This window comes from Anabas testudineus, chromosome 4 (genome assembly GCF_900324465.2).
Source record: "Anabas testudineus chromosome 4, fAnaTes1.2, whole genome shotgun sequence".
Classification (NCBI taxonomy): Eukaryota; Metazoa; Chordata; class Actinopteri; order Anabantiformes; family Anabantidae; genus Anabas; species Anabas testudineus.
Window position 1 is genome coordinate 8,314,678 of NC_046613.1, and position 18,363 is coordinate 8,333,040.

General features: G+C 46.4%; 2 protein-coding genes and 1 long non-coding RNA gene across 3 annotated transcripts; all 3 read left to right on the forward strand.

Annotated features, from left to right (window-relative positions):
- The first annotated feature begins 2,586 nt into the window (after positions 1-2,586).
- Positions 2,587-6,564, forward strand: LOC113152296 (cytochrome P450 2J6-like). Its single transcript, XM_026345465.1, has 9 exons — positions 2,587-2,888; positions 3,017-3,179; positions 3,304-3,453; positions 3,661-3,821; positions 4,514-4,690; positions 4,790-4,928; positions 5,024-5,211; positions 5,993-6,134; positions 6,224-6,564. The coding sequence occupies exons 1-9, from the start codon at positions 2,688-2,690 to the stop codon at positions 6,397-6,399; spliced, it is 1,497 nt and encodes a 498-aa protein (XP_026201250.1). The 5' UTR covers positions 2,587-2,687; the 3' UTR covers positions 6,400-6,564.
- Positions 6,565-7,117: 553 nt separating this feature from the next.
- Positions 7,118-8,599, forward strand: LOC113152321. Its single transcript, XR_003297895.1, has 3 exons — positions 7,118-7,186; positions 7,815-7,977; positions 8,080-8,599. It is a non-coding gene; the product is annotated as an uncharacterized LOC113152321 (long non-coding RNA).
- Positions 8,600-14,276: 5,677 nt separating this feature from the next.
- Positions 14,277-18,165, forward strand: LOC113152294 (cytochrome P450 2J6-like). Its single transcript, XM_026345463.1, has 9 exons — positions 14,277-14,580; positions 14,709-14,871; positions 14,996-15,145; positions 15,355-15,515; positions 16,207-16,383; positions 16,483-16,621; positions 16,717-16,904; positions 17,686-17,827; positions 17,917-18,165. Exons 1-9 carry the CDS (start codon positions 14,380-14,382, stop codon positions 18,090-18,092), a joined length of 1,497 nt encoding a protein of 498 aa, XP_026201248.1. The 5' UTR covers positions 14,277-14,379; the 3' UTR covers positions 18,093-18,165.
- The last annotated feature ends 198 nt before the right edge of the window (positions 18,166-18,363 follow it).

An 18,363-nucleotide genomic window follows, 5' to 3' on the forward strand; every position in this document is an offset into this window, starting at 1 on the left:
CGGCGGTCTCTGTTGTCGGGATGCTGGCTGAAGGAGGTGACGGCTTAAGTGCGTTGGCCTCAGCGCGCCGACGAGCCCGGCGTCCCCGGGGTTTGATGCTCCCTCCCCGCCCGACTGAAGTGGCACGGTCTCCCTGCAGAAGCAAAGGGCCCGACAAATCAAAACGCGCACCCCAGCGGGTTAGCAGGTCCAGGCCGATGATGCAGTCGTCGCGGATGTCAGCAAGCCAAAACTCATGGCTCACCTCTTGCTCCCCCACAGCGACCTGCAGCGCCCGTTTCCCTGGCATCACAGTCTTTTCCCCAGTAACAGTCATTAATTCTGTAGCAGTCGGGGTCCACCCCTCCGGGATTGGACCGGTTGTCCCCGGGAGAAACCCCCGTCGCAGCAAGCAGATGGTAGACCCCGTATCCACCAGGGCCCGACATTGCTGATTCTCTATAACACAGTCCACATACAGTCCTTTAATAAATCCACAGCGACCCACTGTGTGAAAGTTCCCCGAGAGGGGTGTGTCTGATTGGAGTGAGTGTCCCTTCACCGCCTCACTCCGCTGCCGTTTCCCTGCGGTGACCCGGCCTTAGCTTTCGGCGAGGGGGCAATCACGGGCAAAATGTCCCAGTTCACCACAGTGGAAACAGCCGCTGTCTTCTCGGCGAGGCCGACGCACCGGAGCGGCAGCCGGTTGAGCTCGGCTGACGTTCTCCTCTGACGTCTCCATCTCACCGCTGCACTCGGCTGCCCGCGCCAGCGATGGCTGGTCCGGGAGCCTCCGCTGTGATGGTCTCGGGCTCAGTACCTCCTCGGCCCGCTCTGCTTCACGGAGCGCCTCCTCCAGAGAGCCAGTCCTGGCGAGGCGGACGTGTTGGCGGAGCCACTCCGGCGTGAGCCCCCGCAGGAAATGAGGGGTAGCCGCGCCGCGAGTAGAGTTGCAGATCGGCGGCGAACGTCCCCAGACTCTCCCCCTCACTGCGGCGACGACTGGCTAGCTGCTCGCGAGCCTGCTCTGTCGAGGTCCGCTGTCCGAAGCGTCTCTCCAGCGCCGCGGTGATCATCGGTAGCTCCTGCCATTGCTCCGGTGCGACATCAATTAGCACCTGCAGAGCGGGACCCTCCAGAGCCAGGGCCAGCTGTGTCGCCGTGTCTTTGCCGCTCCACCCACCGTGCAGCGCGGCGAGCTGGACTTGAGTGACGTAGGGCTCCAGGGGAGTCAGCCCGTTGAACCTCGGGAGTTTGACCGGTGTTTTGGGTGTCTGACTCGGTGCAGCGCTGTCAGGGACTGTCTCTGTTTGTGACGGTTGTTCACCACTGTGTGCTTTGCTCGTTTTATGTAGATGAAGCCTGGGGACGCTGGAGCCGTCGGGTCGGTCTGGATCGCGGCAGCCCCGCGTTGGTCTCGCCCGCACCAGCCTATCCAGAAGCACAGCTCGCTTCAGCTCCCGCAGTTCTTCTTCCATGGTCTTCCCTTGCTCTTTCCCGGTCTAACAAGACAGGTTAAACATCCCACTTGTGACACCAATGTGAGGAGCCTCAGAGTGAACAACTCTTTTTATTTTTATATGAAATAACACACAGTGACAACAGGTCTCAGCTCCCCATTCAGTCACTCCGGAAGCTCTAAATCTCCCGCCTGTTTCTCCCGGGTCCACTCTTCCCCACCCCCGGAAGCACACCTGACATCACACAACTATATACACTACAAAATAAAAGAACCAATTAAAAGAACCACATAACACATAACAGGAACTGGAACAGTCAAACGCCAACAAAACAATGTGCCCCACCTCTGGGTGGCTACAATACATTTCAGGTCTGGTACAGTAAATTGATTTTTTTTTTTTTTTTTTTTTGGTGGTGTGTGTAAAATATTTGTAGATATTCTTTATAAGCTTAAAGTACATGCAATTAGCAATCAGGTACTTTTGACCCAGTGTGAAATGGTGCAGCAATAAAATAATTCAGTTGTGACATCTCTGCTTGGACGCTCAATGCCATAAAGCATTTCTTCAAACAAAATAAAAGCCCGTTGAAAATGTGAAGACCAGCCAATATGTCCGCAGTTTCCTAAAGGGTCTGCTCCGACCTAAGAGTAATGCTTGGACACTTAATGGAACATTCTTTTGCAGGTTTACATTATTGTCAATAAAGTGTGAGAAAATACAGGTGAAAGAAAATCAAAACTAGAATTTTATGTGGCCACAAAATAAAAAATAACACAGGCAGCTTCTCTGTTCATTGTTCTTACCTAGTGCAAAATATATTTTTATTCCTCTATATTCCTTTAACCTTAGTTAACATTTACTTGGCTAATTCAGATTATTAACACAAAATTCAATGAATTATTATAGAGTTAGCTGCCTGAAAGTATTCCCCCACATATATCAAACATTAAAGTAATGGGCACACATGATTTAATCTATAGTTATAATCAAATAACATAACAATATGCTTTGTTTGGTTCACGTTGGATACTTTTAACTAAATGTAGATGGTCATGAATATTGTTCTAAATATAATTTTAGTGCACTGCTCGTGAAATAATATTTCCACACTGACATTCCCACAAGGCTCTGACCTGTGTACGCGCTTTTATTTTGAAGGCGATATATGCAAAAAGGAAGTGTCCTGTTTGAGTAATAAATAAGGATACGAACATTTATTAGTCTTCGCAGTCTTCAGTGGCACAAATGGAGATGATATACAGTGTTGTCGGTTTGGAGTGGATAGACGGATGGAGTATCTTGATATTTCTGAGTGTGTTCCTGCTGTTTTCCTACGTTTTTAAAAGCAGATCGCCGACAAACCTTCCTCCTGAACTTCGGGGCCTCCCTCTGCTCGGTTACGTTCATCGTATCGATCCCAGCAGATTTTATCTGCAGCTCGCAGAGGTGTGAGTCAAACATATAATGCAATCAAATGTCCCTAATATTAAATACACTGTCACTATAGAGTTTGGAGAAACTACATGGAGAAATTAAATATGTCAGATCAGCACCAACCTGCTGTCTGTGCTCAGTTTGCAGAGAAATATGGAAAAGTTTTCAGCTTCCGACTCTTTACTGAAAGGGTTGTGGTCATTAATGGCTACAAGCTTGTGAGAGAAGCCCTGGTGGAGAATGGAGAGGACTACACTGACCGCCCCTACATACCAATGTTTGAAAAGATAATGGGGAGTAAAGGTAGGGTGTGTGTTGAATTTGTTTCCAATTCATGTTTAGTTACCACAGTGACATCAGACTTACAGTTTATTATAAACTATAGGTTAGTGTTTATTACATGTCCTTGCTTTTTGGTTTCCCAAAGGTATTCTGGGATCAAACGGTTATCTGTGGAAGCAGCAGAGGAGGTTTGCTCTTCATACTCTCAGAAACTTTGGTTTGGGCAAGAAGACCCTGGAGCCATCCATCCAGCAGGAGTGCCACTATCTCACCGAGGCGTTTGCAGTTCACCAAGGCACGATCGCTTTCTTCCCATGACACATTGCTTTAAGTGTTATTATATACTCTAGATGTGTGATTACGTTTCACCAACACCTCAATGCAACGTAAAATATGTGCATGCGACTCTATCTCACTGCTTCAGACTTATCTTCTCTTGTGGCTTCTTGCACATTTAATATTTTTAACTTTGTGTTATTTCTGTCTACTCTATACATTACAGGAAAACCTTTCAATGCCCAGTCACTGATAAACAATGCTGTGTCCAACATCATCTGCTGCTTAGTGTTTGGTGACCGATTTGAGTACAGTGACAAGCAGTACCAGTCCATTCTCCATGGTTTAACTGAGTCACTTAACTTTGGGGGAACTCAAGTTGCACAGGTGAGCCACCTTTTTTTTTTAACAATATGCAGCTCACAATTACCTTTTTAACTCAGGATGTATCCAGCTAGTGTCCAGTATTATAAATACTATGCACAAAAACTAATCCATGACAAACAAATAATTTGTATGAAAGTGAATAACATGAAGAAAAATGGAATTGAATGAGAAAGTGTGATAGAAACCAGAAACCAGTTTTGGAGGAAGGTAGCATGATACTTAAATCAATCTGCTTTGATCTGGCAAACCAGCTTTTTCAACTAAATGGGGTTGCACAAGCTTGTTCTGGCATCGCATTTAGTCAGCAATAAAGCAAGATGAGTTGCAAGAGGTATACCTACATTTGGCAAATGTATTTGGATCAGTACCCAAAGCGTTCTGTGTAAAGTGTTGGAAATATTCAGCACATTTTTCATAGTTAAGTTGTGTCTGTGTTGAAGTTCTGAATCTTTACATGTTTCTAAGACCATTTGAACCAGTATTGATCAAATGTCTCAGAATAGTGAAAAATCTAAATAAATGGCTTAATCCTCTCTTACTGGCATACCACAAATATCAAACATTTTAGTAACATGTTCGATCATTTGACGACCATGTAGATGAGGTACAGTAGGAATAATTTCCTAAGTTAGAACTGTTGAATTACGTAGGACAGTACACTGTCATTAAACAGCAACTGGTCTGCTCTGTAGTTTTACAATCTAGTGCCCCGGCTGATGGACTGGCTACCTGGACCTCACCAGAGGATATTTGCTTTGATGCAGAATATACGGGACTTTATAAAAATCAAAATCATAGAGCACAAAGAAAACCTGGACCCCTCCTCACCAAGAGACTACATTGACTCCTTCCTCATCGAAATGGGAGACGTGAGTCCTGTAAAGTGTCATTATAGTGGTTTCATTTTCCTTTGAAATACAGCGTTTGAAGAAGTCATCCTCGCTAACATAATTTTCTTTCACTTATAGAAGGAGGACAAAGAATCTGGTTTTGATTTAGACAGTTTGGTTTTTTGCACCCTGGACCTGTTCGGTGCGGGAACTGAAACTACTACCACTACTTTGCAGTGGGGACTGTTGTACATGATCCTCTACCCTGACATACAAGGTGTGTGTATGTGAGTAATAGCTGTCGCACCTGTATTTTTTGTAAACACCTTGACTTTAGAGCATCAGAGTGTTTCCTGTTTTCACCTTGTCCAGAAAGAGTCCAGGCTGAGATAGATGCTGTGATTGGTTCATCCAGACAGCCTTCTGTGACTGACAGAGAAAACATGCCCTACACTGATGCTGTCATCCATGAGATCCAGAGGATGGGGGACATCATCCCCCTCAATGTGATACGCATGACAACTAAGGACACAATCCTCGACAAATACACAATCCCCAAGGTACATGAGACTCTTTAAGTCAATTTATTAAAAAGAACACCAGGTTTATCAATATATTTTTGAGGCATGTTACACTTAAATGTAAAATAATCCGAAATAATGTGTAAAATACATATGGAAATGTAAAGTAGGTTAATCGTATAAAACATAGAAAACCAGTTGTAGTTTGGTTCATGTTTTTACACCTGGTAAATTGACACAATCATTTCACCTCACTGTCTTTTCAGTAGCTTTTCTAAAACTTTGGATAATGGGATTTTAATCAGTAGATAAAGAATCATACTTCATACAAAATAGTAACTGTGGGGCTGCAAGCAGGACATTAGTTGTGTGTTTATAAGAATGACACATTCTTAGAAACTCACACGACAATTCACATGAATAATTACATTTATTCAACAAACAAATTCAGCTCATCATTGACATTTCCACTCAATGACTTTCACTTGCTATTCAGGTTAAAGCGTGGAGCCCCTGAAAGTACATCACAAAAATAATCTTCTGTGCAACTTGTTCTTACACAGAATGAGTCATAAATATATCAAAAACTATGTGCCTCTTTACCAAGACCAAGCAACACCTGGTGCCAGTCACAGAGGCTGTTTAATACTGTTCCACTACCTACAGAAGGTTTGTTATCTACATTGTAGGGAACCAGTGCCCCATGGTGGTCAGGGGAATAAACAACAACCATAAACAATATTTTTTTAAAAAGGCTCCTACAGATGAAGTTCGTCTCATTATCAGTCAAACTGATTTTTCATTTAAATATCTTTTTCAGGGCACCATAATCCTGGCCACACTTAACTCCGTCCTACATGATGAGACGATGTGGGAAACTCCTCACTCCTTCAACCCTCAACACTTTCTGGACCAGGATGGTAAATTTAGGAAGAGAGAGGCCTTCCTTCCCTTTTCAACTGGTAAGTCAGGAGGTAAAGTTTGCCTAATCAAAATGAATCTCTTAAAAATGATCTGAATTAAGCTCATCTTTTGTTTTGTGTACTCTCAGGTAAGCGTGTGTGTATTGGGGAGCAGCTGGCCAGGATGGAGTTGTTCCTCTTCTTTACCTCCCTCCTTCAGAGGTTTTCCTTCTCAGCTCCTCCTGGAGAGCAGCCCACTCTGGAGTTCATTCTAGGAGCCATGCGCAGTCCTAAACCTTACTGCCTCTGTGCTGTACCACGATAAACTGTCTCAAACTGAACCATCTTTTGTCACATCACAATTCATTTAACTTTCTTCAATAAATAAATAAATAGTATTCTGTAAGTTCTTAAACCTTACACTGTAAAGTGCCTTGACATGACTTGTGTTGTAATTTGGCTCCATAATAATAAACTCAACTGATTTGAATCGCTGTGTTCTTATCACAGTTTTAAAATATCTGTTATTTTAATCTAAAACTTTTTTTCCAATTATCATTCAGTGGATCATCAGTCCAGTTGGAAAGTAGCTTAGAGTGCATGCAATTTGCCGTTGAGTTTATTTAATTAGTATCAAAGGAAACAGTAATACAGTACTTAATAATATTTCGGACATTTAAATGTTTTTGAGTCTTCCTCATGATTTTACTTCTACACCTACAGTGGTGGTTAAAGCTTTTATTCTGGGCCTTAATGCTCCTGCAACCGTGTCCACATCTGTCTTAATCATTTGTATCCTACGTTCAATGAAAGTGAATCAGTGAAAACACTCAACATATGTACCTTTTAATATTGTCAGTATTAGGGACTTAACGAAAATATGCCAATTGGGGAAATGGGGTTTGTACATTTTAATACCATTAATTGCTAATTTATACTTCTAAAAATGACTTGTCCCTCCATATTCCCCCAACAGCTATTAGAAAAGTAATAAATATTACATCATTTTGTTAATGAAGCACTTCCTGTTCCCATCTGGACCGTGGGCTCTTCCTGTCATTGGTGACCTGCACCGAGTGGATCCCGACAGACTCCACCTGCAGCTCACCGAGGTACGAGTCCGCACGGCTGTCGATACATACAGCAAATGAGCGGGGCTGCAATTTAATGAAACACATCAATAAACAAAGCACACATGCATGTAAAACATCTGCTTGGTCGGTTTGACACCAGTGGCGCAGTTTTCAGAGAAGAAGCCTCCGCAGAAAGGCTGCACAGTCCTGCTTAGTCTAGATATATAAGACTAGAACGGCACGGGTCTGTGGAAGGATGTTGTGGCTGAACTTTATCCCATCAGAAGTGCTGTGGATGGGCCTGAAGCAGGAAGTTTAAAGTTGAAGCTGCTCTGTAAGGAGGAACAGGTGAAGCTCCCTGCAAGCCAAAGTGCAGGGCTCATAAACAGTTAGAAGAAACATTAAGTTCAAGGTATTGCTGCAAACAAGGAATACACCAGCTACTGAAGGCACAGGTCCACATACTGTTATCACACACAAACATGTTCCATCATTGTTCCACAGTAAATACAAGAATACAAGTGAAGTGTTTTTTGTTTTATTTAAAAGGCTCACAATCATGGAGTACTTCACCACTAAATTGTAGTTTTTAATTTGACTAGAATTCACTATCATAAGTAACTAAATGCATAAATGAACTCAGCACCAACCTGCTGTCTGTGCTCAGTTTGCAGAGAAATATGGAAGCGTTTTCAGCCTTCGACTCTTTGGAGGGAGGATTGTGGTCATTCATGGCTACAAGCTCGTAAGAGAAGCTCTGGTGGAACAAGGAGAGGACTACACTGACCGCCCCGTCATACCGCTGTTTGAAAAGTTATTTGAGAATAAAGGTGTGTGTGTGTTGAATGTTTTGCCAGTTCATGTGTAGTTGTCAGTAGCATCAGACTCACAGTCCTATTAGTTAGTGATGATTGAATTCCACTTTCTTTCAGGCTGATGGTGTTTTGTGTTCCCAAAGGTCTTGTGGCATCAAACTGTCTGTGGAAGCAGCAGAGGAGGTTTGCTCTTCATACTCTCAGAAACTTTGGTTTGGGCAAGAATGCCCCTTGTTTATATGTACTCTACCCTTCCTTCTTCTACTCTCAGAATACACTTGCTGTAAAGGTGTGACCACTCATCACACCCTCTTCATTGTTTCTGAGTACAATACAAAACTTAACAAAGTCAGCTAGTAAAGTCTATAAACTCAGAAAGTGCTTGAATGATTATGATAAATTTGGATTTCAGAGTGAACAAGACTAGTAATCAATGGATCAACAATACACTTGGCAAAGAAAGGTACAAAATACTGTGACGAGCCTCAGAGTGAACAACTCTTTTTATTTTTATATGAAATAACACACAGTGACAACAGGTCTCAGCTCCCCATTCAGTCACTCCGGAAGCTCTAAATCTCCCGCCTGTTTCTCCCGGGTCCACTCTTCCCCACCCCCCGAAGCACACCTGACATCACACAACTATACACTACAAAATAAAAGAACCAATTAAAAGAACCACATAACACATAACAGGAACTGGAACAGTCAAACGCCAACAAAACAATGTGCCCCACCTCTGGGTCGCTACACAGCCCCCCCCTAAGAGGTTTAAGTGTCCCCACTAACCTCAGTCCCTGTGACAAAGTCCCTTAAATGATCAGGCCGGCGCCGTTGACGCACCGGTCTCTCCCGATCCCCACCCCCAGAGTCGGAAAATGTCCCAAGTCCATTAGTGTCTCTGTCACTGTCACCGGGAATGACAGGTGGAGGGTCGTCCTCACCCTCATCATCATCCCCAGTCGGGGCAAGCGGGTGGTAGGGTGCCAGCTGGTCCCGGTGCAGCACCACCCTCCGCCTCCAACCAGGCATCTGAACCCGAAAGACCACCTCTGAGAGCCGTTCCAACACCTCCCCCGGCCAGTGGCTGCAGAGCTTTGGTGAGATCCCTCTCCTTCTCACCGGGCAATACACCCACACTTTGTCTCCAGGTGCAAATCTGCGCCCCTGGCAGCGAGCTTCATACGCCCTTTTCTGTTTGACCCCAGCGTCCTTCTGTGCGTGTCGGGTCAAATCGTGCACCAGTCTGAGTCTCTCTCTCAGGCGCTTGTAATAGTCCATCCGGTTCTGGTGGCGATCCAAAGACCAAGTGGACTGGGGTGCGGAGCTCTCTGCCAAACATCAGTGCAGCAGGTGTGCACTGGCTGGACTCCTGTACAGCAGTCCGGTATGACCAGAGGACCAGAGGCAGGTGCTGATCCCAATCTCGCTGGTGATGGCTGGTCAAGATGGCAAGCTGGGTGGCCAGGGTGCGGTTGAAACGCTCCACCAGCCCGTCGCTCTGTGGGTGAAGTGGAGTGGTCCCTGTTTTCCTCACTCCCATCCTCTGGCACACCTCACTAAACAGCCGGCTCTCGAACTTACGCCCCTGGTCACTATGGAGCTCCGCAGGAACCCCAAATCTGGTGAACATCTCGTCCACCAGTTTCTGCGCTGATGTGATGGCGCTCTGGTCCGGCACCGCATACGCCTCTGGCCACTTAGTGAAATAATCCATTGTAACGAGGACGTAGCCGTTACCGGACTCTGTGAGGGGAAATGGCCCTAAAATGTCCACCCCGACCCTCTCCATCGGGGCTCCCACCAGGTACTGCTGCAGCGGACCCCTGGAACGCTGACAGGGTCCTTTCTGGGCGGTGCAGGTGTCACAGCATTGGACGTGGAGCTCCACATCCTGACGACAGCCAGGCCAGTAGAACCTCTGCCTCAGACGGGGAATCGTTTTGGTGTTGCGGTAGTGACCAGCCCCTGCCGTTCCATGGACCAGCTGGAGGACCTCGGGCCGCAGGGCGGGAGGAACCAGAAGCTGCAGCCTGTCCGACCCCTGGTCTGGCGCTCTCCACCGTCTGTACAGCACGTGGTCGTAAAGCTCCAAGTTGCTCCACTGGGAATGGAGGACCTTCACCTCAGGCTCCTCTGCAGACACTGCTGGCCAGTCTGGACGCTGCTGAGCTTCCAGCCAGCCTCTCACCATTGATAGCACAGGATCGGCCCCCCAGTGAACAGCTGCTCTGCCTCTGCGCTGTCAACTCCTAGGCGGGCGGTGGCTGCCTCGGGTCCCCGCTCCCTCTCCTCCTGACGCTGGCAGTGACGACACTCCTCTGCAGGGCAGGGTCGCCTGGAGAGGGCATCGGCGTTGCTGTGCTGTCGCCCTGGCCGATGTTGGATCTCGAAGTCATACTCCTGCAACACCTCCAGCCACCTCGCCACCTGACCCTCAGGCTGCCGGAGGTTGAGCAGCCAAGGGGGAGACGCATGGTCAGTGCGCTGAGTGAACCGGTTGCCAAGCAGGTAGGGTCTGTAGTGCCGCACAGCCAGGACCACTGCCAGCAACTCCCGCCTGGTCACACAGTAGTTGCTCCCTGGCAGGTTCAGACTGCAGCTATAGAAAGCCACCGCTCTCTCACCTGCCTCTCTCCCCTGGGAGAGGACGGCTCCGACCCCCACGTTGCTGGCATCGGTGTGGAGGATGAAGGGCTGCTGGGGATCGGGGAGAGCCAGGAACGGAGCGTCGGCCAAGGCCGCCTTCAGCTGCTGGAAGGTAGTGGTGCAGGCGCTGGACCACTCGAACCGCTTGCCCTTCTCTGTCAGCCGATGCAGCGGGCTGGCGATAGTGGTGAAGCCCCGGACAAACCTCCGGTAATAGGAGGCTAGCCCCAGGAAGCTGCTCAGCTCACTGGCGGTGGTGGGCGTCGGCCAGTCCCGGACTGCCGATACCTTGGCCGGATCTGTGGACACCCCGTGTGCGCTGACCACGTGCCCCAGAAACGCCGTTTCTCTAGCCAGCAGATTGCACTTTGCCGGGTTCAGCCGGAGCCCAGCCTGAGGGATGACGGTGAAGACCTCCCGCAGGTTCGCAAGCGCACCCTCAAAGTCTCTGGCGTGCACTAACAGATTGTCCAGATACACCACACAGCGGCTCCTGGGAATGTCTTTCAGCACCCGCTCCATGAGGCGCTCAAAGGTGGCGGGGGCGTTACACAGTCCAAATGGCATGACCCGGAACTGCCACAGTCCCTGGCCGATGGTGAAAGCCGTTTTGGCTCGAGCCTCCGGGGCCAGCTCCACTTGCCAGTAACCGCTCCTCAGGTCCAGGGAGCTGAACCAACACGACCCCGCCACATAATCCAGAGCGTCATCGATGCGGGGTAGTGGATAGGAGTCTTTTAGAGTGACTGCGTTAAGGCGTCTGTAGTCTACACAGAGCCGCCAGCCACCTCCTTTCTTCCTCACCATCACCACTGGGGCCGCCCAGGGGCTGTCCGACGGCTCGATGATGCCGTTCGCGGCCATGGCGTTGATCAGCTCCACTGCCGCTTGGCGTTTGGAGAGAGGCAGCCGGTGGGGTCGCAGGCGGATGGGCTGGGCCTCACCGGTGTTGATGTGGTGTTGCACCAGCCCTGTTCTGGTGCAATCTTCATCACGTGCAGCAAAAATGTCCACAAACTCCGCTAACAACTGCTGTAGCTGCTCTCTCTGCTGCTCTCCCAGATGTGCGCCGCTCCGCTGACCCAGCTCCCTCACTGCGTCGGCGGTCTCTGTTGTCGGGATGCTGGCTGAAGGAGGTGACGGCTTAAGTGCGTTGGCCTCAGCGCGCCGACGAGCCCGGCGTCCCCGGGGTTTGATGCTCCCTCCCCGCCCGACTGAAGTGGCACGGTCTCCGTGCCGAAGCAAAGGGCGAGCCCCGACAAATCAACACGCGCACCCCAGCGGGTTAGCAGGTCCAGGCCGATGATGCAGTCGTCGCGGATGTCAGCAAGCCAAAACTCATGGCTCACCTCTTGCTCCCCCACAGCGACCTGCAGCGCCCGTTTCCCTGGCATCACAGTCTTTTCCCCAGTAACAGTCATTAATTCTGTAGCAGTCGGGGTCCACCCCTCCGGGATTGGACCGGTTGTCCCCGGGAGAAACCCCCGTCGCAGCAAGCAGATGGTAGACCCCGTATCCACCAGGGCCCGACATTGCTGATTCTCTATAACACAGTCCACATACAGTCCTTTAATAAATCCACAGCGACCCACTGTGTGAAAGTTCCCCGAGAGGGGTGTGTCTGATTGGAGTGAGTGTCCCTTCACCGCCTCACTCCGCTGCCGTTTCCCTGCGGTGACCCGGCCTTAGCTTTCGGCGAGGGGGCAATCACGGGCAAAATGTCCCAGTTCACCACAGTGGAAACAGCCGCTGTCTTCTCGGCGAGGCCGACGCGCCGGAGCGGCAGCCGGTTGAGCTCGGCTGACGTCCTCCTCTGACGTCTCCATCTCACCGCTGCACTCGGCTGCCCGCGCCAGCGATGGCTGGTCCGGGAGCCTCCGCTGTGATGGTCTCGGGCTCAGTACCTCCTCGGCCCGCTCTGCTTCACGGAGCGCCTCCTCCAGAGAGCCAGTCCTGGCGAGGCGGACGTGTTGGCGGAGCCACTCCGGCGTGAGCCCCCGCAGGAAATGAGGGGTAGCCGCGCCGCGAGTAGAGTTGCAGATCGGCGGCGAACGTCCCCAGACTCTCCCCCTCACTGCGCCGACGACTGGCTAGCTGCTCGCGAGCCTGCTCTGTCGAGGTCCGCTGTCCGAAGCGTCTCTCCAGCGCCGCGGTGATCACCGGTAGCTCCTGCCATTGCTCCGGTGCGACATCAATTAGCACCTGCAGAGCGGGACCCTCCAGAGCCAGGACCAGCTGTGTCGCCGTGTCTTTGCCGCTCCACCCACCGTGCAGCGCGGCGAGCTGGACTTGAGTGACGTAGGGCTCCAGGGGAGTCAGCCCGTTGAACCTCGGGAGTTTGACCGGTGTTTTGGGTGTCTGACTCGGTGCAGCGCCGTCAGGGACTGTCTCTGTTTGTGACGGTTGTTCACCACTGCGTGCTTTGCTCGTTTTATGTAGATGAAGCCTGGGGACGCTGGAGCCGTCGGGTCGGTCTCGCCCGCACCAGCCTATCCAGAAGCACAGCTCGCTTCAGCTCCCGCAGTTCTTCTTCCATGGTCTTCCCTTGCTCTTTCCCGGTCTAACAAGACAGGTTAAACATCCCACTTGTGACACCAATGTGACGAGCCTCAGAGTGAACAACTCTTTTTATTTTTATATGAAATAACACACAGTGACAACAGGTCTCAGCTCCCCCATTCAGTCACTCCGGAAGCTCTAAATCTCCCGCCTGTTTCTCCCGGGTCCACTCTTCCCCACCCCGGAAGCACACCTGACATCACACAACTATATACACTACAAAATAAAAGAACCAATTAAAAGAACCACATAACACATAACAGGAACTGGAACAGTCAAACGCCAACAAAACAATGTGCCCCACCTCTGGGTGGCTACAATACATTTCAGGTCTGGTACAGTAAATTGATTTTTTTTTTTTTTTTTTTTTTTGGTGGTGTGTGTAAAATATTTGTAGATATTCTTTATAAGCTTAAAGTACATGCAATTAGCAATCAGGTACTTTTGACCCAGTGTGAAATGGTGCAGCAATAAAATAATTCAGTTGTGACATCTCTGCTTGGACGCTCAATGCCATAAAGCATTTCTTCAAACAAAATAAAAGCCCGTTGAAAATGTGAAGACCAGCCAATATGTCCGCAGTTTCCTAAAGGGTCTGCTCCGACCTAAGAGTAATGCTTGGACACTTAATGGAACATTCTTTTGCAGGTTTACATTATTGTCAATAAAGTGTGAGAAAATACAGGTGAAAGAAAATCAAAACTAGAATTTATGTGGCCACAAAATAAAAAATAACACAGGCAGCTTCTCTGTTCATTGTTCTTACCTAGTGCAAAATATATTTTTATTCCTCTATATTCCTTTAACCTTAGTTAACATTTACTTGGCTAATTCAGATTATTAACACAAAATTCAATGAATTATTATAGAGTTAGCTGCCTGAAAGTATTCCCCCACATATATCAAACATTAAAGTAATGGGCACACATGATTTAATCTATAGTTATAATCAAATAACATAACAATATGCTTTGTTTGGTTCACATTGGATACTTTTTAACTAAATGTAGATGGTCATGAATATTGTTCTAAGTATAATTTTAGTGCACTACTCGTGAAATAATATTTCCACACTGACATTCCCACAAGGCTCTGACCTGTGTACGCGCTTTTATTTTGAAGGCGATATATGCAAAAAGGAAGTGTCCTGTTTGAGTAATAAATAAGGATACGAACATTTATTAGTCTTCGCAGTCTTCAGTGGCACAAATGGAGATGATATACAGTGTTGTCGGTTTGGAGTGGATAGACGGATGGAGTATCTTGATATTTCTGAGTGTGTTCCTGCTGTTTTCCTACGTTTTTAAAAGCAGATCGCCGACAAACCTTCCTCCTGAACTTCGGGGCCTCCCTCTGCTCGGTTACGTTCATCGTATCGATCCCAGCAGATTTTATCTGCAGCTCGCAGAGGTGTGAGTCAAACATATAATGCAATCAAATGTCCCTAATATTAAATACACTGTCACTATAGAGTTTGGAGAAACTACATTCAGAAATTAAATATGTCAGATCAGCACCAACCTGCTGTCTGTGTTCAGTTTGCAGAGAAATATGGAAAAGTTTTCAGCTTCCGACTCTTTACTGAAAGGGTTGTGGTCATTAATGGCTACAAGCTTGTGAGAGAAGCCCTGGTGGAGAATGGAGAGGACTACACTGACCGCCCCTACATACCAATGTTTGAAAAGATAATGGGGAGTAAAGGTAGTGTGTGTGTTGAATTTGTTTCCAATTCATGTTTAGTTACCACAGTGACATCAGACTTACAGTTTATTATAAACTATAGGTTAGTGTTTATTACATGTCCTTGCTTTTTGGTTTCCCAAAGGTATTCTGGGATCAAACGGTTATCTGTGGAAGCAGCAGAGGAGGTTTGCTCTTCATACTCTCAGAAACTTTGGTTTGGGCAAGAAGACCCTGGAGCCATCCATCCAGCAGGAGTGCCACTATCTCACCGAGGCGTTTGCAGTTCACCAAGGCACGATGGCTTTCTTCCCATGACACATTGCTTTAAGTGTTATTATATACCCTGTAGATGTGTGATTACGTTTCACCAACACCTCAATGCAACGTAAAATATGTGCATGCGACTCTATCTCACTGCTTCAGACTTATCTTCTCTTGTGGCTTCTTGCACATTTAATATTTTTAACTTTGTGTTATTTCTGTCTACTCTATACATTACAGGACAGCCTTTCAATGCCCAGTCACTGATAAACAATGCTGTGTCCAACATCATCTGCTGCTTGGTGTTTGGTGACCGATTTGAGTACAGTGACAAGCAGTACCAGTCCATTCTCCATGGTTTAACTGAGTCACTTAACTTTGGGGGAACTCAAGTTGCACAGGTGAGCCACCTTTTTTTTTAACAATATGCAGCTCACAATTACCTTTTTAACTCAGGATGTATCCAGCTAGTGTCCAGTATTATAAATACTATGCACAAAAACTAATCCATGACAAACAAATAATTTGTATGAAAGTGAATAACATGGAGAAAAATGGAATTGAATGAGAAAGTGTGATAGAAACCAGAAACCAGTTTTGGAGGAAGGTAGCATGATACTTAAATCAATCTGCTTTGATCTGGCAAACCAGCTTTTTCAACTAAATGGGGTTGCACAAGCTTGTTCTGGCATCGCATTTAGTCAGCAATAAAGCAAGATGAGTTGCAAGAGGTATACCTACATTTGGCAAATGTATTTGGATCAGTACCCAAAGCGTTCTGTGTAAAGTGTTGGAAATATTCAGCACATTTTTCATAGTTAAGTTGTGTCTGTGTTGAAGTTCTGAATCTTTACATGTTTCTAAGACCATTTGAACCAGTATTGATCAAATGTCTCAGAATAGTGAAAAATCTAAATAAATGGCTTAATCCTCTCTTACTGGCATACCACAAATATCAAACATTTTAGTAACATGTTCGATCATTTGACGACCATGTAGATGAGGTACAGTAGGAATAATTTCCTAAGTTAGAACTGTTGAATTACGTAGGACAGTACACTGTCATTAAACAGCAACTGGTCTGCTCTGTAGTTTTACAATCTAGTGCCCCGGCTGATGGACTGGCTACCTGGACCTCACCAGAGGATATTTGCTTTGATGCAGAAAATACGGGACTTTATAAAAATCAAGATCATAGAGCACAAAGAAAACCTGGACCCCTCCTCACCAAGAGACTACATTGACTCCTTCCTCATCGAAATGGGAGACGTGAGTCCTGTAAAGTGTCATTATAGTGGTTTCATTTTCCTTTGAAATACAGCGTTTGAAGAAGTCATCCTCGCTAACATAATTTTCTTTCACTTATAGAAGGAGGACAAAGAATCTGGTTTTGATTTAGACAGTTTGGTTTTTTGCACCCTGGACCTGTTCGGTGCGGGAACTGAAACTACTACCACTACTTTGCAGTGGGGACTGTTGTACATGATCCTCTACCCTGACATACAAGGTGTGTGTATGTGAGTAATAGCTGTCGCACCTGTATTTTTTGTAAACACCTTGACTTTAGAGCATCAGAGTGTTTCCTGTTTTCACCTTGTCCAGAAAGAGTCCAGGCTGAGATAGATGCTGTGATTGGTTCATCCAGACAGCCTTCTGTGACTGACAGAGAAAACATGCCCTACACTGATGCTGTCATCCATGAGATCCAGAGGATGGGGGACATCATCCCCCTCAATGTGATACGCATGACAACTAAGGACACAATCCTCGACAAATACACAATCCCCAAGGTACATGAGACTCTTTAAGTCAATTTATTAAAAAGAACACCAGGTTTATCAATATATTTTTGAGGCATGTTACACTTAAATGTAAAATAATCCGAAATAATGTGTAAAATACATATGGAAATGTAAAGTAGGTTAATCGTATAAAACATAGAAAACCAGTTGTAGTTTGGTTCATGTTTTTACACCTGGTAAATTGACACAATCATTTCACCTCACTGTCTTTTCAGTAGCTTTTCTAAAACTTTGGATAATGGGATTTTAATCAGTAGATAAAGAATCATACTTCATACAAAATAGTAACTGTGGGGCTGCAAGCAGGACATTAGTTGTGTGTTTATAAGAATGACACATTCTTAGAAACTCACACGACAATTCACATGAATAATTACATTTATTCAACAAACAAATTCAGCTCATCATTGACATTTCCACTCAATGACTTTCACTTGCTATTCAGGTTAAAGCGTGGAGCCCCTGAAAGTACATCACAAAAATAATCTTCTGTGCAACTTGTTCTTACACAGAATGAGTCATAAATATATCAAAAACTATGTGCCTCTTTACCAAGACCAAGCAACACCTGGTGCCAGTCACAGAGGCTGTTTAATACTGTTCCACTACCTACAGAAGGTTTGTTATCTACATTGTAGGGAACCAGTGCCCCATGGTGGTCAGGGGAATAAACAACAACCATAAACAATATTTTTTTAAAAAGGCTCCTACAGATGAAGTTCGTCTCATTATCAGTCAAACTGATTTTTCATTTAAATATCTTTTTCAGGGCACCATAATCCTGGCCACACTTAACTCCGTCCTACATGATGAGACGATGTGGGAAACTCCTCACTCCTTCAACCCTCAACACTTTCTGGACCAGGATGGTAAATTTAGGAAGAGAGAGGCCTTCCTTCCCTTTTCAACTGGTAAGTCAGGAGGTAAAGTTTGCCTAATCAAAATGAATCTCTTAAAAATGATCTGAATTAAGCTCATCTTTTGTTTTGTGTACTCTCAGGTAAGCGTGTGTGTATTGGGGAGCAGCTGGCCAGGATGGAGTTGTTCCTCTTCTTTACCTCCCTCCTTCAGAGGTTTTCCTTCTCAGCTCCTCCTGGAGAGCAGCCCACTCTGGAGTTCATTCTAGGAGCCATGCGCAGTCCTAAACCTTACCGCCTCTGTGCTGTACCACGATAAACTGTCTCAAACTGAACCATCTTTTGTCACATCACAATTCATTTAACTTTCTTCAATAAATAAATAAATAGTATTCTGTAAGGTCTTAAACCTTACACTGTAAAGTGCCTTGACATGACTTGTGTTGTAATTTGGCTCCATAATAATAAACTCAACTGATTTGAATCGCTGTGTTCTTATCACAGTTTTAAAATATCTGTTATTTTAATCTAAAACTTTTTTTCCAATTATCATTCAGTGGATCATCAGTCCAGTTGGAAAGTAGCTTAGA